General features: G+C 40.4%; 2 protein-coding genes and 1 non-coding gene across 3 annotated transcripts; all 3 read left to right on the forward strand.

The window, feature by feature from the left end:
* The first annotated feature begins 1,250 nt into the window (after positions 1-1,250).
* On the forward strand, positions 1,251-8,279 carry senp3b (SUMO specific peptidase 3b). The gene is made up of 11 exons (XM_036597562.1): positions 1,251-1,441; positions 2,442-3,170; positions 3,514-3,678; positions 4,909-5,020; positions 5,256-5,403; positions 5,536-5,583; positions 5,704-5,781; positions 6,057-6,194; positions 6,343-6,426; positions 7,365-7,415; positions 7,800-8,279. Exons 2-11 carry the CDS (start codon positions 2,480-2,482, stop codon positions 7,908-7,910), a joined length of 1,626 nt encoding a protein of 541 aa, XP_036453455.1. The 5' UTR covers positions 1,251-1,441; positions 2,442-2,479; the 3' UTR covers positions 7,911-8,279.
* Positions 8,280-9,118: 839 nt separating this feature from the next.
* On the forward strand, positions 9,119-16,175 carry eif4a1a (eukaryotic translation initiation factor 4A1A). Its single transcript, XM_036596538.1, has 11 exons — positions 9,119-9,197; positions 10,514-10,562; positions 10,711-10,843; positions 11,279-11,418; positions 11,921-12,089; positions 12,466-12,575; positions 13,011-13,154; positions 13,715-13,852; positions 14,147-14,236; positions 14,318-14,397; positions 14,880-16,175. Exons 1-11 carry the CDS (start codon positions 9,175-9,177, stop codon positions 15,022-15,024), a joined length of 1,221 nt encoding a protein of 406 aa, XP_036452431.1. The 5' UTR covers positions 9,119-9,174; the 3' UTR covers positions 15,025-16,175.
* On the forward strand, positions 12,143-12,281 carry LOC118826808. Its single transcript, XR_005008810.1, has one exon. It is a non-coding gene; the product is annotated as a small nucleolar RNA SNORD10 (small nucleolar RNA).
* Positions 16,176-23,896: the final 7,721 nt, after the last annotated feature.

Here is a 23,896-nt window from a genome sequence, read left to right on the forward strand (position 1 = left end):
AATAAATAAGAGATGTACATAAACAAATTTGAAGTCATTTTTGTAAAGGCCTTAATGTTCACCATTTTTAGCACCATTCACACCCCTTTGTCTCCATTATAATCAAAGGGCTCGATTCTGATGTTCCAGACCCCCTGCCTTGTGCATTTTCACTCTAAAACACCTGAGTCAGCACATCAGCTAATTATCAAACCCTTTATGATCTGGATCAGCTATTTGGTGGCAGGGAATTCAAGAAACAACAAGGTTTTGTGCGGGCGTCCATAATATATTTACAGTATATAAACTCTATACAAGTGGTCCTCAAGGAGAGCAATAAAATAAAATAAAAATGCAGTAAATGAACTCATGAAGTAATTTACTGTTTAGAAATAAAATAACATATTTGTGTGTTGTAGACTCATTAAAATAAGATAAAATTAAACTTTGCTAAAATCACAGAGAGAAAATTTTGTAACATTTGCAACATTCCCCCAAAATCCACCTCAAAATAAAAAGATGTAAAATATATTTTTTTATGATTAGGAACCTCTGAAAAACAGTTTCAAACTGGGAAAAAACTTATTTCTTCAAAAAATCAATTCCTGGGTCTCTGAGGGTTAAGCCGAAGTCCTTATAAGAAAATGTGTTCGCTCAGTGGCCATCTTTGCAACGCCACCAGGCAGTTATTTCCAGCCATACTAGACCAGACTCCTCTCTCCTTGAATGGAGAGGGACGAACATTCTTGAAATTCCTTGTCAAATTACTGTTTCAATAACATATTTGAAATCACTGGCTAAATCTGACAAAAGACCTCATAAATAATTTGTAGCCTTTGGCTCAGTAATACACAAAAAACATATATTTTTTCTGGTTGTTCTGGGGCTTCTAGACGCCATGTTGAGTGTTACGAGCTTTCCCATTCATATTTCAACCAGTTCTCCTCCTTCATAACCGTTCTCTCCAGTGCTGCTACACCGATGTTCACTATCATCTTTGCACTAGGTCGTTCATATGTTTCCTTTTCAATTATGTTCATGAGTGTAATGAAGTAGATACATCTTCCTGTCCTGAGTGACTGACAGACTGCGGCCCACTTCATTAGTATTTTCTCCTGTTCACAGAACTCTTCCTTTGAGCGTATATTGTATTAACAACTGACTTGAAAAAAAAAATCAGCGACTCCGCCTTTAATTCTAGCGGTTTGGAACACGCCCCCTAAGCGCTCTAGTTAGCTCACTAGGCCGCAGATTGGAGCGCAGCCGCTTTTCTGCTCCGGCCGCGGGAGTTGTGCTGACGCCGACAGCAGAGGCGTCATGCCTTCGCCGAAAGAAAGCGACGGAGCTCATTGATTAGGGTTGGAATCTTCGAGCTGCCAAATGTGCAAAATCCCTTAAACACTCAGTAAACCGTCTACAGACCCTCTGTCCACTGAAACTGATATAAAGCTGCAGGCGGACGGTGAGTGTTTTGTCGACATAAATGTAGAAAACGAGAGACGGCACGGCGTGCTAACCAGAGTGTGTTCAGATAGCTAACCTGTCTAGCTGGCTAATTTGCACGCTTTATTAACATCACACAGCAAATTGAATTCTAACGTGGATCGTGTCAGCAGTCTCTACAGTACTGTGACATGCACGACAAACGGACAAGAACCGAAAATAAGAGATATCTTAACGGGTAGAGACAGAGGTAGCAGGCTGTGTTTATAAACATGCTGCTCGCTGTGGCTAAATGCTACGTTAGCTGGTTGGGAAAACGGGAGTGATTTTCGGTGCGGTGCTAGCTTAGCTGAGGGGTTTTGTTTGTGCAGAGAGCCACAGTTGTATTTTCCACACCACCCGCTTTAAAATATTCAACTTGTTGAAATTTGTACGGGTAAAATTTGTATTCAGCTGGCAACGTTGTGTTTTATCACAGAATACTCCGATTAATTTTGATTAGCTATATTTATGTCGAGATCAGTGATAAAGATACATATGCGTTGTGTGTTTTTAATAATCATCATTCTGAAACTTTGCTCTGGTTTGTTCCGAAATGAAGAGCTGTTTTTTTTAAAACAAATGGTTCCTGGAAATTTCCACATATTTTACATATAACTAATGTTGATGTAATGATCATGTTTTGCTTGAATTTGCTTCAAATAGCAAAATCCCTCTTAACTGCTTGTTTATTACTCTGCACACATCTGGGAGTCCAGTTTCCTATCTGGAACCACTGATGTTTTGGTTTAAAAGAAAAATCACTACAGCAGGGTTCAGCAATTTCGGGCCAGTTTCCAGCACAGTTTGGTGATTTCCTTGCTCAAACGCATCTTATTCTCCTGATCGGATTTATCAGTTGTATTGAAGAAGGGAAATCAGAAAACTGTGTTGGACACAGCCCTCCAGAACCAGAACTGAAGCACTAAAGGCTCTTAGTATAAAACATGTACATCTCATGATCATGTGTGCTTTTCCAGACGGCGAGCTGGCGCAGGTAGCAGGGTGCCCGTGGACCATGAGAGACAGCGGGGCAAGCCTGGCTCATAACCGCTGGCAGGGCGAGCTCTCGCTGACTGTGAGCCACGAGGGCACTCCTGGAGGAATGGCAAGAGGGCATCTGTTGAGCCCTGATTCTCCTCACAATACTCAAAGCCCCATGCACTTAAAACTGAGCCAGAAGGAGCAGGTCTGGACTGGAGAGTACATTGAGCCAGACGAAATAGATGATGAAGACGAAGTGGAGGAAGAGGAGGATGAGGAAATAGAAGATGAACAGATGGATGAAGGTGAAGAGATCAATTCTGAATGTGCGCCGTTAGAAGAGGAGGAAGGAGTAGAGGACTGGCATGCCCCACATGAATCACAGTTACGAGAACAGCAATGCCAGAACCTGTCTCTGTCAGATAAGGAGCAGGCCAAACTTGAAGCCAGAGACTTACCTGAGAGCCCTCTACGGGTTCGTCTTCGAGGGCTCAGGCAGCAGAGGCTAAAGCGATGGAAGAGGCTTCGTGCCTGCATGGGGCTGCGCTTCCGGCTCGCACACAACTGGAAGACATGGCGGCAGCGTGCACAGTGGGTGGGCACGCTCGGGCACAGGCGGGCGAGGCGGTGGCGCCAGTATAGTCTTTATGCAAGCAGGCAGAGACGGGATCCTGGCCCAAGCAGCTCAAGATTAGTAGTTCAGAACGCACCTAGAAATGAGACAGGTAAGACTTGCCAGGGTTGACTGAACCAGTAACTCGCTTAAAATTAACGGTAATAAACTGGTTATTGGCTTAAATGTACTGCTGTAGGAAATCGGTCTTGCATGTCTTAACATCATGTGATCAATTCCACTAGGGTTATTTAGGGAACTAAAAGTGCTTTTTCCATCGTATCACTCCAAAGAACCGTTTTTTGAGCTCCCTGTTTTTATGAGTGTTATCATTTATGGAAGCACAGTAGTGGTCAACAGGGGACTTTGATAGAAAATTGTAAGCAGATGACATTGTTCACTTTGTCACATTTGATATCCTCATGAAATCCTCATGTACTCTCTTTTGACCTCAGAAGCTCCGTTTGGTGACTTGAACGGTTATCATGGCATTTCACAGTCCAGCTCAGCAATCTGTGCTGGGAAAACTGAAGGGTGGAATTTTTCCTCAATGCTTGAGAAACCGACCAAGCAGAAGGTGGAGGTGGCCCTCACTGAAGAGCATGTGTCCTGTGTCCAAGGTAACCGCTTCTATAGACTCTTACCTGTAGTTAAAGGAATGGTTTGGCAGAAAGTCAGATATACCCAAAGTTTGTCCAGTTTCCCCAGATATAGTCAATCTGCCAAGGCATGTTTGGTGTCCGTATTTTGTTTCTTTAGTTTAGAACTGGTGCTACAAGGCTAACAAACACTAGACGTCAATAGTCATGTAAATCTTTTCCGTAAATTCATCCCCAAAACTTCTCTCAAAGCGCATCCAAGGTATGAAGCTTCTCAGCATGTAATTGCTGGTCTAGGATCTGCCTTCAGTGAAGTCATGGAAAATAGGAGAGGAATCTGATCTTGGATCAGAACTCCTATTCTGAGAAGCTTTGTGAATCCAGACTCAGGTCTTCATTAAGGTCATGCAGACTTGTGGTTTAGATCACAGCATGATTTATGAACAAAATGTTATTGCGTCGCTAAATGCTGCGGGCTGCTTTTAAACAGTTTTGTACCAGATTTCACTTCAAATCTCACCTTTTTGTAGAATCAGACAGCCCTTCACACGCGCACACAGTATGCAGGTTTAGGATGCTAGATTGCTTTTATCTGTACATCTGCAGTGTGAGAAGTCAAAATTAAACATTTATTAATAAAAAAAATGACAGAAATAGCTACTCTGCAGCATCCATATATCTGCATGACCTTGTGCAGACAAGGAGCAGGTTATGTGCAGTAATTAGGCACAGCATCTGTTGTGTAAAACGGCTGCCTTCAGTGTTCAGGTAAATGTTGAAGTTTTGTTCACAGTAAGTAACACTGTCTCCCAAACCACATCAACAAGAAGTAAAATTTGAGCATCAAACATGTCTTAGCTGACCAACTGCATTTGGAGTAAATGGAAAATTATGTAATTTGGATTTTTGCCAAACCATTCCTTTTTAAAGCCCCAGAAATTTTCAGAATAGATGTTTCAGAAGAACTAAGTTGCAGCTAGGTTATAGCCCTGTCACTGAAAAAAGTTGACTTGGTGCACTTCCCAGATTTGAAAAGTTACACTTTAGACTCTGCATGCAAGAACCAAAATGTGGAAACATTTTATAATTATAAGTCTATAAACTTAATTTGATATCTATTTCATATTTTATATGTATTTTATATAAATTTCACTTGGACCAGAAAAGCATTATAAATTCTTGCATGAGGCCCTGATGTTACAGCTTACCTACACAAAGTAACAGTTCAGTAAACATTTGTTTATCTTTCAGGCATTTTGGACGAGTCTCTCCATAAGTATGGCAGTCTAATCCCTATACATGCTGATGACATTGTAGAGCAACTGCAAGAGATTTTCAATGAGAATTTCTCCCAGCCTCACAGGTATGTTCTTTAGAATATATGTTAAATAGTCTTGTGTACTTGTTTATTTAGTGTGTTACGTTGAAGTTTGTTCTTGCTGTGATCAGTAGTGAAAAGTTGCACTCATAACAAATACACATACTAACATACAGATATATTTAGTGAATTAGAATTTAATGTTACAGTTTTATTTCACCCTCTGCTCTGTTTTTGCACATACGTTTTACAAAAATGGTTTTGTGATTGGGTCTTTCAGGAAGGCAGAAGTGCAGCAGATAATCCAGTCCTACCAGCGGTCGCCAGGAACAAGCATGTTACGAGGGTTCAGTGTAAACTACAAGCGTCATGTCCTCACTATGGATGATCTTAGCACCCTGTATGGACAGAACTGGCTCAATGACCAGGTAAAGTATAGTACATTCTAATTAATCAGTTGGTGTAGTATTGTGTATTACTGTGAACTCCTGTACAATCCTTCTCCTTCTCAGTCCTACCTGATATCTATTGTGTATTTATTTATCTCTCTCTCTCCGCAGGTCATGAACATGTATGGAGACCTTGTAATGGATTCAGTGCCTGACAAGGTGATATGAAGATTACTTCTGGCTTTAAGGCTAGCTTTCAGTGTGAATGTAATATCAGTATTAATATAATGTATGAATGTAATGTAATGGTCTAAATGTGTGTTAATCCACGTGTCCTAGGTTCACTTCTTCAACAGCTTCTTTTATGACAAGCTGAGAACTAAAGGTTATGATGGTGTGAAACGGTGGACAAAAAATGTAAGACTTTTCCTCTAATCTCACCGCCCATAGGACTGTTCACATAGAGCGAGCTATGAATGTTAGAAAATGATTTGAGTTGATCCAGCTAGTATATCAATGAGCTTCATGAGGGACTGAACAAGTATTGGGGCATTTATTTTCAAAGTTTGCCTTTTTTTGAAGATACAGGCTGAAGTCCTTGTGAACAAATGTGTGAACTTCAATTTGATCACCATCTCATGCTTGTGTGTGTATGTATCATTCATCCAGCTTCTCTGCACATTCTGATTCAGGTTGACATCTTCAGCAAGGACCTACTCTTGATTCCCATTCATCTGGAAGTGCATTGGTCACTAGTATCAGTGGACATCAAGCAGCGTTCCATCACATACTTTGACTCCCAACGAACTCTAAACCGTCGTTGTCCCAAGGTCAGAACGTCTTGTGGTTACGTATATCAGAAATGTATTGGTTTTCTCCCAACCTCATGTATTTAGAATAAATTGGCCTTTAACTTGCATGTGGTTCAAAACTACAGTCCTCTAAAAAACCAACTTCTTTCTCCCTTTCTCCTTGCAGCACATTTTTAAGTACCTCCAGGCAGAAGCTATCATAAAGCAGCAGAGGGATTTCCTCACAGGGTGGAGAGGCTTTTTCAAAATGGTGAGTCAGTCATTTAAGACTTGACCACTGACCACAAATTGCGACTTAAGGAAATTATGGATGGACTGTACTTAAGCTGCTTTGTGTTTATTTTTGTATAAAGCAGTTTGTGTACTGTGTGTCAGGTCAGCTAATAGAATTCTGAGCGTGCTGAATGCTGTGTCTGTGCAAAGTCGTTATTGTTGTATAGGAAACATTTACTTTTACAATGGTGTTATTTTTTTAACAGTTTTTTAACAATTTTTACGTGTTACTAGAAAGTTTGGCACTTAAGCATTTTCCTTTGTCCATAGAGAAGAATATGTAAGGCTCAACTGTTCCTAGTTGCTAGCCTGTATCCACCCCACTATAATGTTAACTCACTAAATGTCCAGACGTTTGTAAACACATGCTCATCCCACTTTTCTTCTGAAATGAGGGATGTTTATAGGGAGCTTGCTTGAACAACCTCTGCTCTTCTGGGAAGATTGTACAGTAGATGTTGGAACATTGCTGTGAGGATTTGATTGCATTCATCCACAAGACCCTTAGTGAGGTCAGGTACTGATGTTGGATGATTAGTTCTGGATAACAGACATCACTCTAACTCATCGTAGAGGTATTGGGTGGCACTACATCACTCCAAAGAATGCAGGTCCAGTGCTCCACAGCAAAATGCTGGGTGCTTTATATCCTGTAGGTGACGCTCAGCATTGGCCGTGCTTATCTATGGAGATTATACAAACTGTATGTGTGCAGTTGGTGCGCCTAGAAGTAGATGAATTCACTAATTAGAAGGGGTGTCTGGATAGTCTAGCCACAAGAAGCCCCTATGCCTTTTATGACCACCCCTGATGATAATGTAAATTTCATAAGTCAGTTTGTAGAGGTTATTTAAATGTATTGACTTTCTGAAGGTTTGTGTTTGTAAACTAACAGAGGTTGTATTTGTGTTTCAGAATGTAGGGAGGCAGAATAATGACAGTGACTGCGGGGCATTTGTCCTTCAGGTGAGCCAGTTTTTGCTATTGGGACATGTATGATTTTGCACAGTTATTAATGTCACTCCTAAAAGAATGATTGAAGGTTCTAATACATCAAAGAATAAAACAGTAATAAATACAACCAGGAGAATAACTACACTGACTAATAATATACTGACCAAAATCATAAATGCAACACTTGCTTTTGCTCCCATTTTGCAAACCCAGGATGTTTTTCCTAGACATGTCACATTGCTACAGGCAAATGGTCGTCACACCAGATACTAATGTGAGAATTCTGTTTCAGGACTTACCCTGTTTTTTTGCAGGATTTCAGTAAAAAGTGTTGCATTTATATTTTTGTTCAGTATAATTAACCCACTCTTTTAATCTGTCTTTTTTTTGTTGTAGTACTGCAAGTGTCTGGCATTGGGACTGCCCTTTAGCTTCAGTCAGCAGGACATGCCTAGACTGAGGAGACTCATGTACAAAGAGCTTTGTCACTGCAAGCTCTCACTGTGATACCTAATGGCAGTGCAAAAAGTGGATGGTTGAAAAAACATGTGGAAACTCCCATCTGTGCAAAGACAGGACATTGCTGGACATTGCGTTTTCAAACCCACTTTTTCATTTTTGTTTTGTATCAGTGTTACTTTCTTGTGTTTGTCAGAGGCCAATGTCTTTTCTAACGGCTACTTTATTGAAATGTGGCATTTTGATGGGAGCCATTTTGAACTCTTGGCTTCCACAGTGTTTTTCTATGATTTTTCTCTCCATCTGTAAAGGTGTTAATGCTTTTATTAAGCGTGGGAAGTGTCATGTTACTCAAATGTGCAAGCGTAATCATGTTTCACTCTTATTTTTCAATAAATCATGCCTTATGAAAACCGATGAGTGGGTTTGGTCAGATAACTGTTGGCAACGTAGTTATTCTGTCGGCCGAACATGTTCAGTTATTTTTTTGGTTGCTGCTTCTTCAGTCTTCTCTGGTAATAATTTGGCATGATCTCTTAATGGATTCTTTAACAATGTAACGGGAAAGTGGCACAGTGTAAGTTTGTGTCCTTTAATACATGTTCCTGGCTGGTAGTGTCATTCTCACACAAACAGCCACAATGTTCTCACCTGTCAAAATCCTTTTATGTATCTTGTTTTAATGCTTACATTTCCTTTAGTACAATCTGCCACAAATGTGTTTTATACTTTTTATTATAGTGGTTTGCCATTTCAACAGAGGCTTGTTGAAGTATCATTATCGCAAAGTATGAGTGGTGCATTAACGTTTTGCCATGACCTGACAAATAATTACAAGTTGGTCAGAGTGCCTGAACATAGGTTTTCCCTTTTGATATTAAATTCTGATGATCTCAGTTATATTAATATAGATGATGATGTGGCTTGAGAAACTATATGAAACAGTATTCACATAAATTCTGAAACTCATCATTATATATCATAATATTTGGGTACAAGGAAACATTGGGGTTCTGATTTACTCAGAATAACTGATATAATTATGGAGTTCTATAAGTACTTTATAAAACCATATTACAGTTATGAAACGAGCGAGGTTTTGATTTACTGCGCATGTGACTAACACTGTCCTGACGTCAAACGTAAGGCGGGCGGTGTCTTTGCGTAGTGACGTGTTTGCTTCAGCCTATGAGGTGTCAGAATGGCGAGCCTTGTGTTTGATCGATGGGACTCCTGACCAATCAAAAGCGCCCAGTCCGCTTCGCTTCGGCGTATTTAGCACATTTCCGCCGTTGTGCTGTTCTTTGTGATAATGTCGGCTGAACATGAGGACAGGTAAGTGAAGCTTACCGTAGCATGAGGGCTAATAAGGCTTTACGGGTAACATTAAAGCGATCATGTGGTGTATATGTGTATGGTTAGTTACCAGTGCGGTTTCGGGAACGTTTCTAGCCCGTAGCTACAACGTTAATCCTTCACTAAAAGACTAAGTCGGGCTGTCTGAAACGGCGTGGCTCGTTAAAACGGTCTTGGTCGTATATAAGAAGTCAAAGGAGGTCCGCTTTAAATGAAGTGAACAGGCTAGTTTCCGTGTATTTAGTCCAATATCGAGCGTTCAGACACGCGTGGATTGTGTTTTTGTCTCTTTTCCTGGCGATCTGTTAAGATTTGCCGGCTCCTGTGAAACAACGTGACTGAGGTCGTTAGCTGTTAGCCGCAGTAGCGCTGGTTAGCTGGTTGCCGGCTCTCGGGCCGCACATGGCGCTGCTGCTTCCTCTGTTCCGCAGTGCTTTAAAACACCGCTCGTTTTCAGTTTATAGCTTTAATACACCAGATTGCACTTTAGAAATATCCGAACAGTCTGAATTTGTCGTCGGTGAGCGGTATTTGTGGCCGTGTGTGAAGCCGTGTCGAGGAGACCGAGCGGAGCACATGGCCTGCGGTCTGGACAATGGAGAGATCCGCTGTGGAGCGGTAGGCCACAGCCGGCCTGGCCTGCAGCGGGGTTAGTAGAGACCGGAGTAACGGTAGATTTAAAACATCCCCAAAATGCTGTTCGGCTCCGAGTCCAGCTGCTCATTAGTCACATTAATCCCCGTTTTCAAACGGTTGTCGCCTGATTAGCGAGCTAATCTAGCTAGCTAGATGGTTATCTCCGGGTTAGCTAAGTTAATAACTTGGTTTATACACCTTCCTTCATGTTTAAAGGTTTTTTATGTGTCCTTTATCTGATGTCCTTATCGCCGTCTCTGTCGGTCTCTCGTGTCTGAGTGTGGTTTAATCGATGTCCTCGCCCAGCTAGACTCCCTAAAACGCGAGGGCAAAGATGGCGCCCTCCAAAGCCTTTTTCACAGAAAACTGCGACGTGTCTGGCTGTGTCCGCTCCCCTCCATCTTAATTCTTATGGCCACATCTTTTTGATGCGCTCTAATCCACTGACAACACGAATACCTTATTTTATATACATATATTTTTTTACTATTGACACATTGTTGAGCTTGTGTAGACGAATGGCTGAAAATGCGTTAAAAATTAGTTTTAAAAGGAATTCCTCACAATTGTCCTTCAGGGTTTGAAATGTGTAGAAACTGGGTCTCTCTTTGTTAGCCATCACAAGGTTCTGCACTAATGATGGGTTAATGTCCTTTCAGACCTAGAGACAATGGCCCCGAGGGCATGGAGCCAGATGGAATCATTGAGGTGGGTGTTTTGATGTTGAAACACGTTGTCATGAGTCTTCTGTCTGTCGGTGCTCACTGTAATGTTTGTCTTCTGTCCAAGTATTGTGCAACTATTTATAAGAAACCTCTAGCAAGAGGATGACCTTAACACTTACTGTGCTCCGCAGGGCAACTGGAAGGAAGTTGTTGATAGTTTTGATGACATGAACCTCCGTGAGAATCTTCTCAGAGGAATCTATGCCTATGGTTTTGAGAAACCTTCTGCTATTCAACAGAGGGCCATTCTCCCTTGTATCAGGGGTATGTATCTTTTCTCTTTTTTGATCTGCTGTATTCACCTGTACTTTGTTTGGAAAGGTTCATTCCTTTTTTTTTCCCAGTTGATTAATTGTGGTATTTAACACAGCGTAGCTGATGCACTGTTTCACAATGTTAATGGGGCACACCTTCACGATTTGAGCTCTAGTCTTGGGCTTTGAGCTCTCATCAGAGTAGTGCCATTCTGCCACCCTTACCAACTGGGCAAGGTGGTGCCTGCTAGTGGCAGATTCCTATATCTGGTAGGGGAAAAGCAAATGCAGCCCATATTCATCCCAGTCTACTCAGCACCATGAGCACAAGACTGTTTCATGCTATGGGCACAGTTGATGCACTGTTTCTGGATCTTTTATTTTGGGACGCCTGTCGGGTTTGATCTGGTAGAATGTCCCAATAATTTTAACCCTTTGTTTGTAGGATATGATGTCATTGCACAGGCTCAGTCTGGCACGGGGAAGACTGCCACCTTTGCCATCTCAATCCTGCAGCAGATTGACATTGAGATGAAAGCAACGCAGGCTATGGTCCTGGCCCCCACCAGAGAGCTAGCCCAACAAGTAAGATCCACTACATGTTCTGTTCCAGAGATATACATACACACACACACACACACACACACACACACACACACACACACACACACACACAGCAGCAGCAAAGGATGTGCAGAGAGACATGATTGTCAAGAATAGTTACATGTGTAGCTTTGGGTTTGTAATAGCTGTATTAATTCCCTTACCAACTGGGCAAGTTAGTGTCTCAGTGGCACGTAGTCCTGTATTTCATAGGGGAATAGGAAACGCAGCCCATGTTCATCCCGGTCTACTCAGTGTGATGAGTTGAAGGTTGTTTCATTCTGTGGTTGCATTTTCAGTGTTACTCATCACTGAACTGGGATATGAAATTTTACAAGACATAGTGTTGAAGGTTTACTCAACTTGCTGATTCAGTGTTGACTAAACTGTTTCTCTGGAAACACCTTGTGGGTTAAAATTTGACTTGTTCAGAAAAGCAGGCTCTATTGTTTAACCTATGACTTATCTCTCTGCTCCATCTTAGATCCAGAAGGTGGTCCTGGCTCTTGGAGACTACATGGGCGCCACCTGCCATGCCTGTATCGGTGGGACTAATGTCCGTAATGAAGTACAGAAGCTGCAGGCAGATGTGCCACACATCGTGGTGGGAACCCCTGGGCGGGTCTTTGATATGCTCAACCGACGGTATCTCTGTAAGCACCAATGTGATCTTTTAACATTGTGACAGGTGTTGTAGGACTTAAATGCTGTAATGATGATCCCCATGCGTGTCAACTGACTCCAGAGTGCCCTGTGCTCCCTGGCCACTCCCCAGTGTTCTGCTGGGTGTGCGCTCAGGGCCACAGGTCTCTGTAGGCATGATCAGACCTCACTGACCTGAATGCAGCTTTGCCCCTTGTTCATAATACACATTTAGCACTGTGTAAAACCTATGAGTCTATTTCTTTAGTTGAACCGCACAATACTCTAAGTTCAGTATTGATAGTACATTCCTTTAGTATACTACTTGGCATGAATTTTGAAGGTGTAAACATGTTGGTTTGTTTTATGTACCATTTTCTTTATCAGCTCCCCGAAACATAAAGGTGTTTGTGCTGGATGAGGCTGATGAGATGTTGAGCCGAGGATTCAAGGATCAAATCTATGAGATTTTCCAGAAGCTGTCTTCTGAGATTCAGGTAAAGCTTTTCCTACTCTTGCAAGTGGGTGTACTAACGCCTCGCACCCCAGATGGTTTATTAATTCACGTAAACTAGTCACAATACATAAGAAATCCAGTAATTGGAAGCATAACAGTCTTGGCCAAAGTTCCCTCTCCCCCCAGCTTTCTGTGCTGTGGAAGGAATCAAGTTCTTTGGTAGAGAATTCTTGCTGCTCTCCACAGTGATGGGTTTCCCTGTACCTCAGCACAACTATAAAGCAGTAGACATGTACAATATAATGTCTTGAATGTTGTAGAGCAGTGATTCTCAACAGTCCACATTTTTACTCTATTCCTCTGATTGGTAGGAGCAAAAATGTGGACTGGGGACATGAGGACTGGTTTGAGAACAACTGGTCAAGCTGATGCAGTTGCAGTAAAAGCACTGTCTTGGACATCTATCTTCCTACAGGTCATTCTCCTGTCAGCCACCATGCCCCAGGAGGTGCTTGATGTCACCTCCAAGTTTATGCGGGAACCTGTGAGGATCTTGGTCAAGAAAGAGGAGCTGACCCTGGAGGGTATTCGTCAGTTCTACATTAATGTGGAGAAGGAGGTGAGAGAGCATTTCTCCTTTTACTTGTCTGCGTGACTTTTACTCTCTGGATGTCTAGCTAAGTACTCTGAACATGGTTTCAAACCAGTAGCTGGCTGACAGCTGGTTAGTGTGAATAGGATTGATGCTGTGTTGTAATAATGAGTGTCAGCTGATGCCAAATCTTTCTGAAGTACTTAGTTGCTGGCCAGTGTTCTGGTAGCCACTGTCATCAAGCCAATACGTCTGTCTTCGTGATCAGTGTCTAAGGCTGTAAATAGCACCATCTTGTGGCTGTTCCTTGCCAGTATGGCTGTTAATGATTTTACAGTAAGTCTTCAATGCTAGACCTTGAATTTCTTTTCCAGTCCTGCCTTTTCATCACTGTGGTCATACATGTTATACCTACAAGTGACTTACAAAATTCAGGATTAAATTATAAATTAAAAGTTCAGAATAGCACCACCGAACCGTGTTGCTGGCTGTATCTATCATGGGGCAGTATTCATTCCTTCTTAAGTTGTTGACCAGTAGTTGGATGACATGGCAAAATATACATCATCTCCCTTTGCCCCTGACAGGAATGGAAGCTGGACACTCTGTGTGATCTGTACGAGACTTTGACCATCACACAGGCTGTCATCTTCATCAATACACGCCGGAAGGTGGATTGGCTGACGGAGAAGATGCATGCTAGAGACTTTACAGTCTCTGCTTTGGTGAGTTAGCTATGTAAATTTCAGGTGGGGTAATGCAGCATCAACTCTGTAGCACTTGGCTACAGTCCTCTTTCTACCCTTACCAACTGGGCAAGGTGGTGTCTGTCAGTGACACAAAGTCCTATATCTGGTAGGGGAAGAGAATTGTGAATAGCCCATATTCATCCCAGTCTACTCAGTGCTATGAGCGTAAGACTGTTTCATGCTATGGGCACAAGACTCTTAACAGTAAAGAACTTGGGAAGTCCTTAGCAGAAGATTGAGTTAATCAGACTAACTTTCCTTGGATTGCAGCATGGTGACATGGACCAGAAGGAGAGGGACTTGATCATGAAGGAATTTCGCTCTGGCTCTAGTCGTGTGCTCATCACCACTGATCTGCTGGTGAGTTATTTTTTTAAGAAAAGCCAATTTAGAAGTTAACTTATTCATGTACACTTGTTAATCTGTGTGTTCCTCCTTTAGGCTCGAGGCATTGATGTGCAGCAGGTTTCCTTGGTGATCAACTATGACCTTCCTACTAACAGGGAGAATTATATCCACAGGCAAGTACCTCCTTTTGGCTCTGATGTGGGGTGGACAGTAAGGCAAAAAATAACACGAAGTCTTTCAAGCTACACAATATGCATTAGTTTTTCTGGTTTGGTTCTATATAGCAGAAAGTTCTGCTATTGTTACAATGTCAAGCTTGTAACAGAATTCATTTTGGTGCAGTTTAGAACCATTTTTCAAAAAGGTTGCATATAGAATCATAAATTTTCCATCCGTCTGGAGAATCATTTCACCATGCAGAGAACCATTTAAGCATGTAAATGGGTGTTGTGTTCAGTGCAGTTTATGCGGTTACTATTCTGTAGTTGGCAGGCCTACTGTAAAGCTCTAGATCAGTGTTTGATATATGCAGTTCAGTGTTGAAAAACTATCAGTACTCAACACTGTACCATGACACAATTTATAATAAAAATATTATGTAATCATCCTTTTCTTTGGCTTCATCATTTGTTCTATATTGATGTACTTTGTTTAGGATTGGGCGTGGTGGCCGTTTTGGCAGAAAAGGCGTTGCCATCAACATGGTGACGGAAGATGACAAGCGCACGCTCCGGGACATTGAGACCTTCTACAACACCACTGTGGAGGAGATGCCCATGAATGTGGCTGACTTGATCTAGAACTCTTCCCACTCCTTCACTCTGCATTCCTTTAGCTCCTATTTTTGGACTCATTCCTACTCCCCTTGCTCTGTAATTCCACTGGCTAACACCCAGAGATCATTACTCTATCGCTGTTCAAAGCAAAACATGATAATTTGCATTGTATTTTTGAAAACTTGGTGTTCTTAGGATTTATGATTGGAGTGAGCCTTGCACATTCAAGTTGATCTTTAAACGAGGTGTGCCATCTGTAATTTTAAAGTGAGTCGTGCAGGGCATGTTTTTTTTTTCTGTCATCTGAAGAGCTTGGCACCAAATGGCTGTATTGGACATTGTTTTGCCATTTTGCCACAAGTTATGGTTGCTCTAATAGTCTCTTATTGTTATCATGTTTACATAGGGTGTCGGTGGCACAGTCCTATATCTGGTGGAGCCCATCTCACTCAGCTGGGTGTTCAGATATGAATCCGTAATGTATTCCCAGTATTAACTCTGCTGTGTGGGGTTTTGCGCAGGGGGAGGGCAGGTGGTGTTGGAACCTGAAGTTTTAGGCTTTTATGGTGCTCGAACAAAATTCCTGCCCTCTCTGTATGAAATGCTAGTGCACAGCTGGGATGAAAAATCAATAACTGTCATTACCAAACTGTTGTGATCAGGATTTTTTCCCCCCTTTTTTCTTTTTTTTTTTTTTTTTTTCTTTTTTTTTTTTAAATAAACCACTTGTATAGTGCTGTTTTGTAGTAGCATTTCCTCTAAATAGACATTTCTTATTTCACTGGTAGGGCAGGTGGCTAAGTGTAATTAAGATGGCAGGTTACCACCACATGGCGTATTGTATAGATTCACTGTATTAAGTCCTACATATTGGAGAGTTGCTCCAGTAACCTACCTCACCAAAATATATTGGAGGGGTCTTGAAAGGACCAAACTACAAAATGATTGAGTATATAGAGATTATAATGTTACTTTTTTCTGCTTGTTAAAATGCCTGTCTTGTGGGGATGTGGGGATTTACATTGGTCAGTGCTATTTTTAAATGAATTTATTAAGAATGTGATTGTTAACCTTTTTCAGACAGAAGCCGTGTATTAAACCTTTTCTACATTGGATTCTGTATAGTATTTATTTTAATTCTCTTAAATAAAGGTATTTCTTTTTAACAAGTCAAACATGTTTTCTTTGACTCATTTGAAATGAGACTTAATATATTTATCAAAGGTGTTCGAAACCACTGATTTTGACTAGGGAGTTTTGTCTTGGTCCTGAGTTCAGACACTAATAAATGAAACTTAGTGGGTGGGAAGAGTGTGCAGGAACTCTTCTAAAAGGGTAATTCCAATATTTTATTTTATTTTATTTTTTTTTCTCTGTTCAATTAAAATTAAGATGTAAACTGCCAACTAGTGCTTTGGTGTGAACTGCACTGTTCTATAGAAATTTGAAGTCAGCATTGTTCAGTGGTGGTGATTGGTATTAGGTGTCCAAAATATACAGTGCTTCTCACATGCAGGGCCCTGAAAGGCAGTTATTGTCAAACTTACCACTGTTATGTCCTTCTCAGTGTTGCATATAAAACTCAGATGAGTAGGTTCTCTTACCGTTTTGGATAGTAAATATAAATGGCTGTGGGCACTGTGCCAAAATCGTACTCAGACTGGAATTTTAGAGCAGAAAATCTAAGAGATAAAGTAAAAAGGATCTATATTTAAACATACTTGAGTATATACAAGTAAATGTCGTCAGGGCATTTTTTTCAACATGAAAGTAACTTCAGTGCTTGGCATGTGCCAATCACCCCCATCATCTTCCTTGTTTAAAAAAATTAGTACATATATGATGGTCATAACCACCACATTGAACAGTTATCTCCTCTCTCAGTCTGTCCTGCAGCAACTTGCTGCACTGCTGCTTCTCATCACTAACTCACTGCACTCCTACTCTTCATCTTCATCACTAACTCACTGCACTCCTACTCTTCATCTTCATCACTAACTCACTGCACTGCTGCTCTTCATCTTCATCACTAACTCACTGCACTCCTATTCTTCATCTTCATCACTACCTCATTGCACTCTTACTCTTCATGTTCATCACTAACTCATAGCACTCCCACTCCTTATCTTCATCACTAACTCATTGCACTCCCACTCTTCATCTTCATGCTGGTGTTTCAGTCAGTGGGCCTTTCTCTACAGCTCTGAATCATCATCTCCATGGACAATCCACACCACATGCACACCTCAAACAGACTCACTCCAATCTTGCTGTAATTTCTAGCAAATCTATATATATATATAAATATATATGTATGTATGTATGTATATATGTGCTATCCACTGTGTACCCTGCATCTCATTGATCTACCTCAGACTCACAAATTGCATATATGAAAGTATGTCCAAAAATGTGTATATTGTGTTTATGTGTATATAATTAGTCTAATGTGTATAAATATATATTTTTTTCTTATATATTTGTATACTTAAGTACTACAAGGGGGCTATACACCTAAGGTTTTCACTCACCTTCACACCTGTGTAAATGTGATGTGACAATAAACGTGATTTGATTTGACTAACTCACTGCACTGCTGCTTCACATTTCTAACTCACTGCACTCCTACTCTTCATTTTCATCATTACTCACTGCATTCCTGCTGCTTATCTTCATCACTAACTCACTGTCCTCCTACTCTTCATCACTAACTCACTACACTGCTGCTCTTCATCTTCATCACTAACTCATTGCAGATTTACTGAAGATTCATTTTACGCTGACACGGATTTGAATGGTTATTTAAATAAAAAACAATGATAACATGCACAGGAACTTGTGTAACTGATTGTTGCAGCAATAACAACCAACATTTCCTATAATCTGATATCAGCCTTTCACATTGTTGTGGGAGAGTTGGAGCTCACTCCTCTTTGCAGAACTTCTGTAATTCAGATATATTGGTAGGATTTTGAACATGAACTGCTTGTTTGAAACCCTGCCACAACATCTCTATTGAATTCAACTTTGACAAGGCCTCTCCAAAACATTGATTTTGTTTATTTGTCAGCCATTTCGATGTGAAATAGCTTTTCTGTTTTAGATTGTTGTCTTTCTTCATTCTTCACACGATTGTGTCCCTGTGCAGATGAACAGACAATCTCCTTAAGAATTCGCCTTAAGTTTTTTTCAGTAATAGCAGGTTATTCAGGTCCAAAACCACATTTAAGTGTTGGTATGATGTTTCTAGCGTGACTTGCTTTATGGGAAATATAAAGGGACGTGTGTTGTCCAAAAAGTTACACTTGGAACTGGTCTGTCCACAGAACTTTATCCCAAAAGAATTGGGGATTGTCCATGTGCATTTTTTGCAAATGTGAGATGAGCATTGATGTTTCTGTGGGTTAGCAGTGTTTCCCGGCTTGCTGATCTCCCATAAATGCCCCTTTTGCTCTGTCCATTTCTTACAGTGGAGTTAGGAACTTCAGCTGAACTTAGAATGGCCCTTGGGTGTTCTCCTGGAACCTTTACTTGGATGATTTACCTTTGTGCCCCTTTAGCAGGCCACCCAGTCCTGGGAAGTTTCACCAATGTGTCTCAATTTGTAGATAATGGCTCTCACTGTCGTTCGGTAATGTTCTAGAAACTTCATTCGATCGCGGCCTTGTGCGCTTGTAAAAAATGTTTGTGGTTGTGACTCTGTCATTCTGATGGTAAACTGCAATATGAATGAGGTTTACATTCAACAGGGTTGTCTTCAGTCAGCTGAATCTCATTAACAATTAAATGTAATTTAATTTGTTGAGTGGCTAAGGGGGCGATTACTTTTTCACATGGGTGGTTTGCATGTTGGATACCTGTGCTCATTACATGAATGGAATAATAATTTAAAAGTGGGTTTTGTGTTTGATTTTCATTGTTTATTGTTATATTTTAGATCTAAATGTATCTACTCTGATGAATAAGCATTCATTGAGAAAATCAGGAGGGGGCAAATACTTGTTCACAGCATTATAAATGAGTGAAAGAACAAGCAATTAATTTCAATACTACTTGACTAAAGTACAAATCTTCCAAAATAACGCTTGTGTAATAAAGTGCAGTTAAGAACAATAGTCTGTCAATGGACTTCATGGCTCACACTGGTAACCGGTCTGGTGATGAAGTCACTTACAAGTTGTCTGCGTGATGGAAATTGCTGTGGTATGTTGTCTTCTAATGTGCTTGTCTAAAGGAGTGGCACAGGAGGAATGCTGTTTGATTTTTTTTTTCTTTCTTATCCCACATCATGTTTAGTCTGTACATCGTCTAATTATAGAAGATGTAGATTGGAGACGTGATAATCTAATACATCTTTACTTCGAAGTGTGGAAAGTAACGCGAGAGAACACATCACCAACATGCCGTGTTAGTAAATAGTTCTCTGCTGAGAATGAAATCCCGAAATTAAAGTACAAGTTAAAGGTTTTTTAAGAACTACTTTTTTGCTGTGAAGTTTCTAAAAGGCATGCTTAGTGCACAGTCAGTGCTTATTTACATGAATTCTGATGTAAATGTCCATCCACTCCTGTTGCTGGCTTCACTAAACCTTGTTAGAATGCTGTCCACAGGGGGGCAGGCAAGCTGTTAAAGGTGGCAGCGAGAGAAAGTTAAACTGCGTTTGTCACACTGCACAGAGGCCTGGCTGTCCAAGAGTGTTACTGGCCAGTGGTTTGCAGCCCTTCCCGTATGTCATTTTAATTCCATGCTAACAACTTTTAATCACTTTGGCCAAATCGCTACCCCCCCAACCGCCGTCCCTTGACACGTATGTGCTGCTCACAAAGACGTGGTCTCATTCAGCCATCCATCAGGGAAACACTATGCTAATTCCCGCATCATGTACTCCTGTCTCATTTACCTTCACTTCATTCACTCCACGCTATTTCCCTGTCCTTTCTGCTTTTTCTATAGTCGCATTCCTCTTCTCCTACCATTACAGTCCTGCACTGAAACCAAAACAGCCCCCGAAACCCATCCCACCCCCCCCAGGCTAGGATGTTGTTTTGATTATGCATCTTCAGTGTAGGTGGCCCTTCCAACACTTTCACCATGTCTGGATGGCAACCCCCACCAACTGCCCCCACCACAGCTCACCCCCCTGCTGGGCGTGCGATTGTGGCCGGGGGGATTATGCGAGTGGGAGGCTCGTAAAGGGCCTGCCAGGGTCCTTCTGTGCAGTGACGGATGGCTGCAAGACTGAAGACCCGATTTACATGAGAAGAGGCAGAACAGAGGGCCCATTCAGCCGGCCTGTCAGGGAGGACTCGGGGACAAACTGCACTCTTTTCCAACTCTCCACCTTCCCCTCCGAGCTCCCGCTTTCTCCTTTATCCTCCCCCCTCATCCTTCCTTCTTCATTCTGCCTTCACCCGATGCATCCACGCACCTCATCTCTTCATTTTCATCCCACTTCATTTCCATCCCGTCTCACTTCATTTCCATGCTTTCAGATTTGTTTCCATTTAATAACAAATCTTCTTCTTGCTGTTTCAGCACAGCTGATAGGCTGCGATACAAAACTCTTGATCTTTCATAGCATAGATTTGTGTCTACTTTTCATCAAAAACTAAAATACACTTAAAAATGAAGGTGCCAAGTTGAACTCAATATGAGTCTTTGGAGTGATGCCATAGAACAACCACTTTTGCTTATGTAAGAACCTTTCAATCTATGGTTCTTCAAAGGCCAATTTTTCTATGTGAGTGTAAAGAGCTTTTTAAAGATGTATAGAATATAATGGTCTTTTCTAGAATTGTACATCCAAGCCAAGAACCATTAGGGAACTTTTATTCTTAAGGGTATTTTCAACAGAGCATATAAATGGGGGAATTAACCAAATCGATGGACTTAAAAATTGTCTATAGCTATACATTTCCCAGTTCAGTATTTTTAGCCAAGACTTTAATGTCTATACTTATTCCACCATAGAGTAAACTTCAACACTGTAGTTTGACGGGACCTCATGTATTAGAATTTGTTCCATCCTTAAAAGTCCCCATAGCAACAGCTACACTCCTAAAAAATGTGCCACAAAGGATTCTTGTGATGCCATATAGGAACCACTTTTGTTTACCTACAGAACCTTTTAATGGATGATTCTTTAAAGAGTATTTGTTTGTAAATGAGATATGTAAGACTGAAGAATCTTTTTAAAGTTTAAAAAACCTACACATATGGATTAAAAGGTTTTTCTTAGAACCGTACATCCAGCCCAAGAACCTTTATTTTTTTAAGAGTATTTTCAAAAGAGTATATAAATGGGGGAATTAATTAATTTAATGAGCTATATATTTCCCAGTTCTGTATCATTAGCCAAGTCTTGTGTACCTATAGTTAGCCCGCCATGGAGTAAACTTGTATGATCATTTAAAACTGTTTTTTTGATGGGTCCTCACATCTAAAAATCTGAAAAGTCCTCTTATCTACAGCTATGTTTCAGTGTATCACCCCCCCACCCACCCACCCCGTGTCATTCTCACAGCAAGAGTAAGTGCCCCTGAATTCTCCAACATATTTCCAATTTAAATGTGGCCAGGGTCCACCCGCCATCATCTGCATTCGACAAGTGGGGGCTAGCAGCAACAGATTTAGATCAGCTTGGCTACTGGCCATTAACACCTCCACAGTGAAGGCAGATGTGATATTACACACTTAGGACAGTCACCAAGGTGTCAGAGTGATCACACTTAATGATCCCGAAACCATCAGCTCAACGACTTTACAATGGAGAAACGTGTGAGTACGGGCCCCTACCGAAATCTGTGTTAAAACTCTCTCATTTGAACCGATTTATGCGAAGACCAACAGACTAACTACTACGGTTTGTAAAACGCCTTTTCCATTTGAGGAAAGTGTTAATTCTTTAAAACAAGCACACTGAGCACTACAGCTGCCAAAGTTTATACCCCTCTTTTCTCTTTTACAAATGTAATATAGCTTTTTAAGGAGTTAAAAAGAAAGAATACAATCATACAAAGGGTTTTTATATATTTAGGGCCAATAAATAGTGATCTTGTTTAAATAAGTAATGTGTTTAAAATCACTGGGTAAATATAGAGATAATTTGGATATTTTTAATTAAATCTAATTTTGGGCTAAATTATGCTGTCAGTGTAATACTACACTAAAACCAGTGATGCACTGAATTTACTTGATTTAAACGTGTATCTCTTTCACATTATTAAAATACATAATTTTGTAAACAAAAAAACAAATGTAAAATGTAAATGTAATTATTCAAGAGGAAATGTTATACAGTGCTCAAAGGCAGTCCTGACACACTCCCTGAATACAATTTACATCTTTTTATTTACTATTTTCTCAGTTAAATGTATAATTTATTTGTTCGGTTCCACCAGAAAAGTTATAACAGCCATAAATGACAACCATGTTTATAAAGTGAAACTCTAAATGATTCCTATAATTTAAAAAACTTATGTAAGGCAAGTAAAAATACTGAAAAATAAGCAGGAAAAACGTTAGTGTCTCTTTTCTTTAAGTAGGTCAGTATTTAGTATTTTATTTAGGCTGGTATTTTGTTGCATCTCATTCTTTTGGGTGACTGCTGAACTTTTCTAAGCACAGAGTGCATGAGTTTTGCACAACAATACTCAAGCAGGCTTGCTGAATTTTCTCTTTCAGATGGCCAGAGTGTGGCAGGTTTTGAATACTTCTTATCTCTTTCAGTCATTTTAGTACATTTTTCACTCTTGAATCAGAAATTTTTAGCATGTTTAATCTTTCTCACAGACATTTTGTAACCAAAATACAATATTTTTTGTCAGATTAATTCAACAATAAGTTTTCTGAGATTTCCAACTTTCTCTTTCTTTCAGAATGTTAACAACATGTAGAGTCAGGTGTGTTGGATGGTGTGTTGGAGATCTCTGGTTTGAATGTGTATGCATTTAGATTAGTGTCCCAAAGTATTGTGAAGTAAAATAGGGGTTAGAAAAATGTTTTCTAGCTTGCTATTGCTCAATTGGACTCTTGATTAATTCGTTGCAGCTGAAATTATGTACTTCTGAACGTGGTAAAGCACAATTTCCACAATACATTAACAAATTAAATAATTATAAAAAACTAATGATGATATAACTGACCCAAAAACTACTTTTGAGCACTTTTGAATCCAGTAAATCAAATGCATGACTTGTCATCAGATGCAGGTTTACACTGAATCGATAAATCTGATCTAAAATGTTTCTCCTCATTCACCAAATGATGTTAATTAAGTTACAAGAGCTCCTCTCAGACACCTCAAACAAAGCGTGCAGAGAAATCTCAGTAGTCCTTCAGTTGTAAATAAGGAGCCATTCTTTAAAACGCGTCCCAACTTAAAAAGGGAAGACGTCGCTATTAACATACGCTTAGAAGAGGTTATCTGAGGCTTGCATTTCTTTGCCAAGTTTGACAGTTTCGTGTTTGATTCGATGTAATGATTCAAACACAAATATTTAAAGTGAACGATGATACTGTTATTTGTCACTATACCCACAAAAGAGTGTTTTTTTTTAGCCATTGAACTCAATGTTGTCCCTGCACAGGTGATATCATTCAGATAGCTCTGTTAGCAGAGCTTAGAGCTCAGACATCTGAGTGCTTTTCTTTTGCACGGCATGGAATAACAGCGCTGTCCTAACTTGTTTAAGACTTACATTTTTGAACTCCTGAAACATTGGGCTTTACTGAAAGTCAGAATGGTCACAGTCAGCTAGTGCTGGTGTCTATATATGCACACATAAAGATACAGCTTTACATGGCATGTATATGTGCACACACACACACACACACACACATATATATATATATATATATATATGTGTGTGTGTGTGTGGTGTGTGGTGTGTGTGTG

Source organism: Colossoma macropomum, unplaced genomic scaffold (genome assembly GCF_904425465.1).
Source record: "Colossoma macropomum unplaced genomic scaffold, Colossoma_macropomum, whole genome shotgun sequence".
Lineage (NCBI taxonomy): Eukaryota > Metazoa > Chordata > Actinopteri > Characiformes > Serrasalmidae > Colossoma > Colossoma macropomum.

What these genes read in the sequence shown, in the direction of transcription:
- eif4a1a (XM_036596538.1), top strand. Translation starts at nt 9,175, where the DNA reads ATGTCGGCTGAACATGAGGACAG. An exon ending in CATTCTCCCTTGTATCAGGG is followed by an intron (nt 10,844 to 11,278) that starts GTATGTATCTTT and finishes CTTTGTTTGTAG; the next exon opens with GATATGATGTCATTGCACAG. An exon ending in AGGGAGAATTATATCCACAG is followed by an intron (nt 14,398 to 14,879) that starts GCAAGTACCTCC and finishes TACTTTGTTTAG; the next exon opens with GATTGGGCGTGGTGGCCGTT.
- senp3b (XM_036597562.1), top strand. Translation starts at nt 2,480, where the DNA reads ATGAGAGACAGCGGGGCAAGCCTGGCTCATAACCGCTGGCAGGGCGAG. An exon ending in AATTTCTCCCAGCCTCACAG is followed by an intron (nt 5,021 to 5,255) that starts GTATGTTCTTTA and finishes TGGGTCTTTCAG; the next exon opens with GAAGGCAGAAGTGCAGCAGA. An exon ending in TAAACCGTCGTTGTCCCAAG is followed by an intron (nt 6,195 to 6,342) that starts GTCAGAACGTCT and finishes TTCTCCTTGCAG; the next exon opens with CACATTTTTAAGTACCTCCA.